Source organism: Caenorhabditis briggsae, assembly GCF_000004555.2.
Source record: "Caenorhabditis briggsae complete genome, chrIII, whole genome shotgun sequence".
Taxonomy (NCBI): domain Eukaryota; kingdom Metazoa; phylum Nematoda; class Chromadorea; order Rhabditida; family Rhabditidae; genus Caenorhabditis; species Caenorhabditis briggsae.
The window spans coordinates 12,117,594-12,129,036 of record NC_013490.2 but is presented as its reverse complement, the minus strand read 5'-3'; the positions used below and the strand labels follow the sequence as shown (position 1 = coordinate 12,129,036).

The following is an 11,443-nucleotide window of genomic DNA, read 5'->3' as shown; positions in this document are numbered from 1 at the left end:
ATGGACAATGCAAATCCAAACCAGCTACTTCTTCTCATGGCCTTACAAGCTCAGCAGCAACAAGCTGCTCAGCAACAGTCCCAACAGAACCAACAGCAAAAGCTGCTCCAGCAACAAATGGCAGAAATGGCCAAGAAGGCGGCAGCAGCCGCCGTTAAGCCTTCAACATCTTCTGTAGCCTCCACGTCTTCTGGAGCCACACCTTCTAAGCCATCGACGTCTTCTGGAGCCTCCAAACCTTCCCCAGCAATGAACGCCGCGCAACAACAAATGTCCCAGATGCTTCAAATGGCTCAGATGGGAATGGTTCTGAATGCGTTCCAACATCAACAGCAGATGCAGCAGAAGCCAAAATCAGCGGCAAATGGGACACCGAGAAAAGCAGTTGCCACGACTACTCCGACGACGTCGAAGGCTCCTTCAACATCTTCTGGAGCTTCTTCATCGCCAGCTATGACTCCAGAACTTGCCATGGCATGGCAGGCGCTTCAGTTTCAAGCTCTAATGAATGCCAACAAAAACCAGCCGAAGAATCAGCCCGCTAGCTCGACTCCACAATCTGCGAGCTCCAAAAAAGTCGAAGATGATTTGGTGAAGAAGATGGTGGAAAGTGCGGTGAAGAAAGCAGCGGCTTCTGGAGCTACAAAGGTGGCAACGACGCCTTCTACATCTTCTGGACCATCCACGTCTTCGGGACCAGCCCCAACGAACAATCTGATGCAGAGCATGATGTTCCAAGCGTTGATGCAACAAATGCAACAGCAACAGAAGCAGCAGCAAGTCAAGGAGAATGCCAAGAAAGCGGTAAGAGAAAAAGGGGATACTGTACTTTAACTTCAAATTTTCAGGAACAAGCAAAAAAGGCGAAAGAAGCTGTAGCTGCTAAAGAAGCCGCGAAACAAGAAACTAAGCTAAAAGAAGAGAAAGCCAAGAAAGCAGAGCATGTGATGAAAATGATCATGGCGAACCATCAGCTTCAGATGCAGAAGCTCAAGAAGAAGCAACACGAAGAGCACACCGAGCTGTCGGCGAAGATTAGTCAGGCACACAAAGACGCGATGGAAGGAGACGATCCAGAAGAGCAGAAGAAGACGTTGGAAGCGATGCTTCGACTGCCGATTCAGTTGGGTTGGAGACGACAGACAGTTGTGAAGAGCATCGCTGCGTCGGGTGTCAAAGGAGACGTCGCGTATTTTGCACCGGATGGAAAGAAGATGAGCACCTATTCGGAGGCTGTTAGGGTGAGTTTTTCTGTTCTCAAATTTTAAAATGTCATACCTCAAAAACTAAAAGAGCTATATTTTTTGTTGACTATTAAAATGTGTAAAATTCAATACTCTTGACAGCTATTTTAGTTTTTGAAATACAACGCTTTGAAGCTGACGCGTTCCGGAAGTAGACGTCCTCACTTCTTTTTAGCGCCGTATCTCAAAAACGAAAACATCTATCAAAATTTTGTTAACTGTACGAATGCTTGTTATAAAGTTTTCTACATTTTTGTAATTTACAGCTTTTTGATAGCTTTGTAAGTTTTTGAGATATAACACTTTGAAGTTGGCGCGCTTCATGTTCGCGAGCCAACGGCTCTTTAGCGCTACATCTCAAAAACTAAAACATTTATCAAAAAATTATCAGAAACAAAAATGTAGCTTATAAAATTTACTAGAATTTTGTAGTTTACATCTTTTTGATAGTTAATTTAGTTTTTGAGATATAACGCTTTGAAGTTAGTGCGCGCCTAAAGTGTGGCGCCTCTCCCCCTTTTTAGCGCTCATAACTTTAAAGGGATGTATCTTAAAAACCGAAACTGCTATTAAAAATAAGCAAACTAAAAAAATATAGCTTATAAAATTTTCTACATCTTACAATTACCTTCTTTTCAATAACTTTGCTAACTTTTGAGATATGCGCCTTTAAAGTTAACACGCGCCCAAACCAAGGGAGTGGGCGCCTCTAGTAATTTCAAAGCGCGATATCTCAAAAACCAAGAGTGGTAGTTAACTTTTTCAATTGCATTTAAATAGCTCATAACATTTTCTACAACTTTGTAGTTTACAGCTTTTTGATAGCTAGTTCAGTTTTTGAGATATGCGCCTTTAAAGTTAGTGCGGCGCTTCGTTCTTCCTTTAAGTGCTATCTATTTTTAAAGGCGCATATCTCATAAACCAAATTAGATATCAGAAATTGTGAACAAAAAAACTTGTAGAGCATAAAGTTTTAAACATTTTCTTTGTTGACAACTTTTTGATAGCTTTTCTAGTTTTTGAGATATGCGTTTTTAAAGTTAGTGCGCCACTTCTTCCTTGAAAACGTGCCTCCTTCTCAAATTCTATTTTTACAGTAACTTTTTGCAGTACCTCGCCAAAAACGGACTGGACTTCTTGTCCCGCGAAAATTTCCTCTTCAACACTCGCTTCAACATTGGCGAATTCATAGTTCAAAACCAAACGGAAGGTGCAGACCCCGCGCGTCAAGAAAAAGAGTATGTCAGTTTTAAAGAGGAGGATATCAATAAGGAATTGGCAAGGCTGAACCTATTGAAATACGCGCCAAAAATACATCTGATGCCGTCAACGTCATCTGGAGTCCCTGAAGAAGATGTGAAGGTTATTCCGAGATATGAGCCACCTGAGGAACCACTGGATCCAGCGGATCTCAACGATGAATTCGCCGAGGAGCAGATGCATAGCCAAATGATGTCGAATGGAATGCAAATGGAGGTTCGGGATCGGGAATCTGACGACTTGCTGGTCAATTTTCATGATATTGGGCATTTGCCAGAATTTGCCAGAATCGAAAATCAATGTTTGGATGCTCAAGGATTCGCTGACGCCCTAATGATTCATGAATTTATTCAAAACTTTGGGCATGTTCTAGGAATTGGTGAGTTTTTCTAAATTTCCCAATAAAAATCATCTAAATGGAAATTAAAAAAGCTTTCTGGTTTAAAAAACATCATTAAATTTTTTCCAGATCTTGAAACGACACCAAAATTGGAGGCACTGTGTGCTGGACTGGCTGGCGACGCGGCTCATTCGGACTCGTTTTTGCAGTTGACTAGGCAACTATTACGGTTGGCGCTGGAGTTTCCCGGAATGGGAAACGAGAAAAGGTAAGGAATCCCGAATTGACTGTTTTCGTTTGGAATTGGCAACTGAAAATTAATATGATCAGAAAGTTCAAAAAATTTCAAACATTTCCCAAAAAAAAAATTAAGTCTCTAGCTCAATTTTGGAGCGAGTTATTTGGAGCGAGAGGTCGCGATGGGATGGAGGTTGTGAGCGGCGCGCGCGACAGAAGGAGCCGCGGCTGTCGCGCGCGCCACATTTCACCTCTGTGCAGCCGCGCCCCCAAAAAATCTCCCTTCAAAATAGAGCTAGAGAGCTGGTTTTTCTTGTTAAATGACTCAAATTTTATGGACTATCTTAAAATCTAAAGATCCCAATGAATAAAATATTTCAGATTCGGTCAAGGCGGCGGCGAGATGGGCCTGGACCGTGAGAACTTCTCCGAAGTTCTTCGTATCTTTCTTCTCGACAAGGGAAAACGTGGCGCAGAACTCTCACAACCTCTGCTCTCCTCCAACTTCCTCTCCCTCACCGGCGAACAAAAAGCTGCGATCCTCGCATTCCTATGTGATGAATTGGTGTGCTCCCGGAATGTGGTCACCGAGATTGACAGGAATTTGGAAGAGGTTTCTAGACTAAAAGGAGAGAAATGGATGAGAGAAGGAAAGGCAAGAGCATTGAGACAAGCGAGGAGCAATAAGAAGAAAATGGATGAAAAAGTGGTTAAGGAGGAGGTCGTCAGCAATATGGAGACAGATTCTGAGCCACCGACCAGGCCAGTGACACCCAAGAAGAATGGCAATGGAGTCGCCGCTACTTCTCCTCAGGCTAATGGAGCTCCGGGAGCTCCAGGATCCCAAGCTCTAGCCCCCGTTCCAGGAGCTCAAGCTCAATCTCAAGTCCGAAAATTCACGCCAGGACTCGGCCAATGCGAGGTGCTCACCGAGCAAGAAGAATCCATGTCGCTTGATCAGATGGATGGTCTGATCGAAGATCTTCATCAGGAGTCCCTAAACATCAATAGGAAGATCCACGATACCAATCAGAAGATCCGATCCTTCCCATTCGGAGCCGACAGATTCCATAGAAACTACTGGATGCTAGCTCACACCGACGCGGTGCTCGTCGAATCGCTGGAATCTTCTGGAGTCAACAATCCAGCATGCACGGCTTCAGAGTATGCATCTAGGGATCCCCCATACCTGGAAGATAGATTGACAGAGGGCGCTTGCGCAGGAATCGACATCGATGTAATCGCTTTTGTCGAGGATCTGGTCGACGAGGTTATATTCCAAAGGGCCAAGGCGGATAAGAAGATCAGAAAGAGATACAGGAGGATTGAGAATCCAACAAAGCGGGGTTGGTGGACAGTACCTAGTAAAGATTCTCTAGAATCACTTCGATCGTGCATGCTGAGTCGAGGAATCCGAGAAAGAGCTCTTCATCGACTCCTCTCCAAACCTTGGTTCCTAAACGATCTGAAATTCGGAACCATCACCTTGGAAAAAGTATTGGAGCCCGTGGATTTGGAGCTAATTGGAATCCAGGGATGGAATAGGTTGAATCAAGCTATCGACAAGTTGAGAGCGCATATGAAGATGACAGATATCTCGGTATCAAATTCGGATGTAGCTAAACCGGTGGTGGTCCCAACTACAATGGCACTGGCGCAGATTGTCAAGGATGGTGTTGCTTGGAAAGTTCTGGACCCTCAAGATGGTGGCGACGAGAGCCTTGACGAGTTCATGATTCGCCAGAAAATTCTGGAGACTGCTGAAATGGTGGACGCGAAGTATTGGCGTCCTCGGTTCCGTATTCCGGAAGGAGCGGAGACCTGTCAGTTGTTTGAGGATTGGAAGGAGTACGTCAGAGAGGAGGCGACGACGACTAGTCAGCTGATGGTGGCACTGCAGGCGCTCGAAGGAATGATTATGTGGGAGCGGTCGTCGAGAGAAGCACTTTGTCAGATTTGTAAAAGTATGGATGGTGATGAGATGTTGGTGTGTGATGGTTGCGAGAGTGGATGTCATATGGAGTGCTTTAGGGTAAGTTTTGAAATTTTTTACATGTTAGAAATTTTATAAGCTACATTTTTGTAGTTCATTACTTTTTGATAGCTAGCTTGGTTTTTGAGATATAGCGCTTTAAAACCGAGGGGTTCTAAAACTAGAGGAAGTGGCGCGCCTTAACTTGAAAGACACATATCTCAGAATTCAAGAAAGCTATCAAAAATTCAAAACCATTTTCATGTAGGAAATTTTATTAGCTTTATTTTTGCAGTTAACTACTTTTTTCGAGCTACCGTATTTTTTGAGATATGCGCCTTTAAAAATGGAATACCGTACCCACCTCTTTTGAGCTTTGAGAGCGCGTTGTTTTTAAAGACGCTTATCTCAAAACTAGAGTAGCTAGAAAAAAGTTGTCAACTAGAAAAATGAAGCTCTATTCTTGCTTTTTAGATAAATGTGAAAAATTTGAGCTAATTTTGTAGGCGTCTAAAAATTAACTTTTTTGTGTCGAGTTCTGTTACAAGCCATATATACACTTGAATTTTAAGCTCATTTTTCTCGGCTCCCATGAAAGATGTCTAAAATTTCTAACTGATAAAACGTTGATGACATTCTAAACATTTTATCAGTTGGCCAAATTTTGATATCTCGCATAGGAAGTGAGATAATTAGGATCAAAGTGCAAAAGCATAGTTCTCAAAAGAGCGAAGGGATGCGCCAACTTTAAAGGCGCATATCTCAAAAACTATACAAACTAGCTAAAAATTGAAAATTAACAAAACATGTAAAATTTTAATATCTCTGAATTTAAAGTTGATTATTTTTGAATAGCTCTTTTGGTTTTTGAGATATGCGTCTTTAAAGTTAGCGCGCCCTGTAGCCGGTGTGCGTCCTTTTTCAGCGTCTTGTCTAGAAGCGCGCATACTTTAAAGGCGCATATCTCAAAAACTTTGGAAACTAGCCAAAATTTGAAAACCAACAAAATACTTACAATTTTATGACCTACATTTGTATATTTGACAAATTTTGAATACCTTTAATAGAAACTGAGATTTAAAGATTGCGTGCACTCAAATAGTGAGCGCACCAACTTCAAAGGCGCATATCTCGAAAACTGTAAAAGCTAGCTAAAATTTTTTTCCAACAATATTAATAATGCTTTTTTCAGCCCCGCATGACAAAAGTGCCCGACGGCGATTGGTTCTGCCAAAAGTGTCGTCAAGAGAAGTCTGGCAAGCCCCTTTGTATGTTCTGCACCCGTGAAACTGGCCACCTCCATCAATGCAATCGTTGTGCATACCACGTCCATGAGGAATGCGCACGAGACGGACCAAAAGAGACTATCAATCGAGACACTTTTATCTGTCCCCACTGCCAAGATATCAAACAGATGCGATTCGCGAAACGAGTCATGTTGCGAAGCGAATCGGAGGAGCGGGAGATGGAAGAGGAGGAGAAGAAGAAGCAGCAAGTGGAGAAGACGCCCGCTGAAAATAACACTGAAAATAAAAATGGAGTCATGGAAAAGAGGGGCGGAGCCATAGGCGGCACCTTGAAACGAAAAATTGAGCCAATTGTGAATGGAGGAATGCCGAAAACAATGACTAGAGAGTTGTGCCTTCTGATGTTGGATGAGCTGGTTGCTCAGCCTAGTGCACAGCCTTTCCTGGAGCCTGTCAATCCTAAACTGGTACCAGGATATAAGATGGTTATCGCAAAGCCGATTGATTTGAGAACGATTCGACAGAAGAATGAGAAGGCGATGTGAGTTTGGCTTTTAGGGAATTTTGAAAAAAATGCTTATATCTCAAAGATGAAGGCAGCTATATAAAATATGTTTACTAGCAAAATGTAGATCATAAAATTTTACACATTTTGTTAATTTTCAGCTTCTTTCTAGCTTCCATGGTTTTTGAGATATGCGTCTTTAAATAAAGCGCACCGTTCAAAAAGAGAGCACCTTCAGGGCGCGCTAACTTTAAAAGCGTATATCTCAAACACCAAAACAGCTATTTAGAATTTGTAAATTGATGAAATGTGTAAAATTGTACACTCTATAAAGTTGTAGTTTACAACTTTTACATATTTAATTCAGTTTTTGAGATATGCGTCACTAAAGTTGATGCGCGTCCAAACAAGGAGAGGGCGCGTCTCCCCCTCGAGTTTCAGCGCCCTCGTCTTTAAAACGCTATAACTCAAAAATGAAATGAGCTATTAAAAATTTAATATTCATAAAAATGTAGATCATAACATTCTACACATTTTAATTGTTTACAAGTTTAAGCTAGCTTTCATAGTTTTTGGGATATGCGCCTTTAAATATTGCGCTCCTCGTTCCTTCGAATTCTCATATACAAATTTTAAGCTCAATTATCTCGGCTCCCGTGAAAGATATAAAAAAAATTATCAACTGATAAATTGTTTTTCATAACATCATTAATATTTTCTCAGTTGACTACTTTTTGATGTCTCTCACAGGAGCTGAGATAATTGAGCTCAAAAAATTCCAAAAAAAAAAATAGAAATATCGAAAATTTTTATTTATATGTTTGAACTTCGATAAACAGCGAACGTGCTCCATTGCTAATCCTTGGCTAATTTTCAGATACGAAACTCCAGAAGACTTTGCCGAAGACGTCGAGCTGATGTTTGCCAACTGCCGTCAATTCAATATCGATCATTCAGAAGTGGGACGTGCCGGCATGAATCTCAATAAATTCTTCCATAAACGATGGAAGCAACTGAAATACAACTTCATCAAACGACTCCGACGTGTCAATCGACAGAGCTAATTTACTTTGATCTACAGTAATCCCCGCCAAGTCTACAGTAATCCCCGCCAAAACATTTTCCCAGAATTTTCGTTAACCGGTTCCTTTTTTTTCTAAATTCCACACCTACCCGCAGGCGGGTAATTTTACCCACTTTCTTGTCTAATGTTTCCCCTATTTTGCGCGCTCTATTCTTTTTGTTCAGCGAAGCGCGCTTGCGCGACGCTGAAATTCAGAAATTTCGATTTTCAGCCGAATTTATCGATTTTTTGCTTATTAGGTGGTTTCTCAGGTTAAAAGACACATTTTTCGTGTTAAAAAAATACATTCGAAGTGCAAAAATAGCTGAAAGTCCGAAAAATCGATATTTTTTCGAAAATTCTTCGTTTTCCGCATTTTTCCCACTTTTTCAAATTAAACATGCTATTTTTGTGCTTAGAATATATCTTTTAACCTGGCAAACTACCTAATAAGCAAAAAAATTGCAAAAGTCGATAAAATTCGGCTGAAAACCTAAAAATTCCAATTTCGGCGCCGCGCAAGCGCGCTTCGCCGAAATGAGCCTTTTTTCAAATTCTTACCCATTTTTCTTCAATTTTCTGTTGTACAGGTACAATGTGTACATTCTCCTTGCGCCCCATTCTGCGAAAAATTATCTCAAGACTTCAAAAAATCATCTCAATGTTTTTTTTCGTGTAAAAATGTCCTTTTTCCCATATACCCCTTCTGATTTACTACTTTTTTTGGTGTCAAATTTGAAATGAAGTAGTATATGTGATTTTTATCGTTTACTTTTTTGTTATTCTAACTTCTGACTTTGTTAGAGATCTGAAAATTGGATAAAAGGAGGCGCAGGAAGATTAATGTTTCTTTCTTCTCGGGGACGGTATATATCAAACTAAAAGGAATTTATAGATTTCAATCGCTTTGAAACGGTTTTCTGATCTTTGATTTTGATCTAAAACATTGGAAAAAAGAAAACAAAAGCAAATTGGCATCAAGAGGAATCGAACTCGAAACCCTCGGATTAAAACCAGTCGCGTAGACCGCAAGACTACGCGTGCAACGGGAAACAAAGGAAGCGGAAGGCGTATATGTGGTGGCGGCGAGGCGCGTCGCGGCGAAGAGCGGAGGGCGGCAGGGAAATTTGATTTTCACATTTTTGTTTTCCCGATTTGACAAAATCGCTCCATTGAACTTTTGTAGTAGATCAAAACAAGGCAGCCAGTGACGTTTAAGGATCACAATAAATCAGAAAAATAAGTCACAGTAGCGCGCGAGAATTTGTGTGTCAAAAGTGACACACTAAAATTCTTGTGGAACAAAAAACCAAATGCAAAAAGAGAAAATTTTGATTGATAAGATCAACTGTCATCTATTGAGATAGTTTCCTTTATTTTTTATCATTTCCGTCTTTTTAGGTGATTCTGCGAATTTTTTTTATCCATCTCTCCCCACGTGCTGTCTCGATTGACTGGCGAATTTTTTTGGTTATTTATCAGCCCATGTGTGTGTTCAGAAACCAAATAATTAATAATGATATTTATCATCATTAAAAATGAAAAAAAAAACCGGAATGGCAAATTGGCATGGGAATGCGTAGTTTTGATAAATAATTGTGTGTCGTAAAACAACTAGTCAGAAAATGACAAAATTATAATGATTTTCCGGAATTATCCTCCTTTTTAAGCGTTTTTAAGCGTTTTTTCATCTAAAAAAACTCAAATTTATAACTCGCGCCATTTTTCTAGATCTGCAGTTTTGCGTAACCGTGTTCACGACGAAAACACCAAATCCGCCGAAAGCCAAACTTTTAATTTTATTTTTTATGTCATCATTTTTCCACTCGATTTTTGTGCTTTTTCGCGCATTTTTCGCGCACATGGTTAGCTGATAAGTGTGATAATCAAACAGTTATCAAAATTCTCCTCAAAACCACGTGGCAAATTGCAAATTTGCGTCACCAGGAGCCGCCTGTTTGTTCTCCGAGTTTCTCAGTATTGTTGACCTTTTTACTCAAATTTCACCCAATTTTTCTTAGCTTCTTCTTTTTTTCTTTTTTTTCAACTTGTTGGAATAAAAAATTTTATTTTTTCCAATTTTCCAATTTTTCAGAATCTCTCCACTTCCTTATCGTCACCAGAGGCCCCGCCCACAAGAAAAAGAAGAAGAGATAGCGAAAAAAAGAGGCGGAGCCTAAATTTCTTCGGCGTTTTTTCTCAGAATAAAAGTTTCAATTTTCTCGATATTTTTCAACATTTTCATTTTATTTTTCTTTTATTTTATATTTTATATGTCAAAGAGAATTCGCTCTTTTGATCTTTTTTTGATTTGATTTTCAGGAGTGCATTTTCTCACGTCTTCTAAGTACGCCACGAGGCAAATTCTGCTCTCTTTTTCTCTGCCGTCTCTCTCTCTCTCTCTCTCTCTCGCTCTTCAGCTTTTTGGGAGAAGCAGGGCTCTATTCTACCCCTTTTTCGTCCTTTTTTCGTCTTCTTTTGTGGTTTCTTTTGTGTACTTTTTCAGCAAAAACGCATTTTTAGAACCGCCGCCAAGATGAACGGAGTCGAGAAGGTGAACAAGTATTTCGATATCAAGGACAAGAGAGACTTCTTGTATCATTTTGGCTTCGGCGTTGATACTCTCGACATTAAGGCCGTCTTTGGAGACACCAAGGTTGGTTTGGACCCGGAAAGTTCGATTTTCGACGTTTTTTGAGCCGGAAAATGTGGATTTTGAGATTTTAAAGCCGCTAGAAACTCATGAAAATTGATTTGAAGCCAAAAAATTGAATTAAAAAATTTTTCATGCTCAAAATCCGAATTTTTGATAGATTTTCAAATTTCTTTAAGTATCTAAAAATTTGGGCTTTTATGACCCGAAAATAGAGGATTTTTTTGTCAAAAAATATATAATTTACATTGAAAAAACTCGAAAAGCTATAATTTAACCTGGAAAGAAGGGCTCAAAAATCGAAAAAAATTTTTCGTCTTTTTTGCCTTTTATGACCAAAAATCCTGAATTCCCCAATATTTTGAAGCATTTTTTAATCCAAAAAGATTGAATTTTTCGTCAAAAAACGGGAAATTTACTCAAAAAAGCTCGAAAAGGTACGATTTAACATGGGGAAAATGGCCCAAAATCAAAATTTGGACCGATTTTGACCCCCAAAAATCCAATTTTTCGTCATTTTTTGGTCTATTTGTAACCTAAAAATCCCGGATGCTCGACTATTTTTCGCCGGAAAAAAACCGAAAATTTCGCGAATAATCAGTTCGCCCAAAAATATCAAAATTTTCTTCATTTTTCGGTCTATTTTGATTCAAAGTTCTCTTATTTATTTTTCGCTATTTTCGCATCACTACAAACTACTTTTTTTTTCTTAAAAATCACACCATTTTTCCCCAAAAAAAAACATCAAAATTTGCATCATTTTCGTTCCCCCGCTCTTTTGTCCCCCCATAGAAATGCAAAAAAGCTATAGGCAAAACAAACATATAAGGTCTCCCTTTTAAATAGTATATTGAGTTTTCAACGGAAGATGGTTTTTTTTGGTTTTGTAACGCATTTTTGAGATTTCAGGCTCTTAAAAATG

The 11,443-nt window shown here is 39.7% G+C and overlaps 2 protein-coding genes across 2 annotated transcripts in view; both read left to right on the top strand.

Moving 5' to 3' along the window:
- On the top strand, window positions 1–7,869 carry Cbr-flt-1 (the record flags this gene model as incomplete). The annotated part of the gene is made up of 7 exons (XM_045244510.1): window positions 1–825; window positions 849–1,241; window positions 2,355–2,883; window positions 2,974–3,112; window positions 3,463–5,113; window positions 6,246–6,841; window positions 7,683–7,869. 7 exons carry the CDS (start codon window positions 1–3, stop codon window positions 7,867–7,869), a joined length of 4,320 nt encoding a protein of 1,439 aa, XP_045091450.1.
- A 2,535-nt stretch (window positions 7,870–10,404) lies between these two features.
- Window positions 10,405–11,443, top strand: part of CBG00006 — a gene marked incomplete at both ends in the record, with an annotated part of 4,100 nt that continues 3,061 nt past the window's right edge. The window contains one exon of the mRNA XM_045244509.1: window positions 10,405–10,524. Within this exon, the coding sequence (XP_045091449.1) occupies window positions 10,405–10,524 (120 nt within the window). The remainder of the gene's footprint in view (window positions 10,525–11,443) is intronic.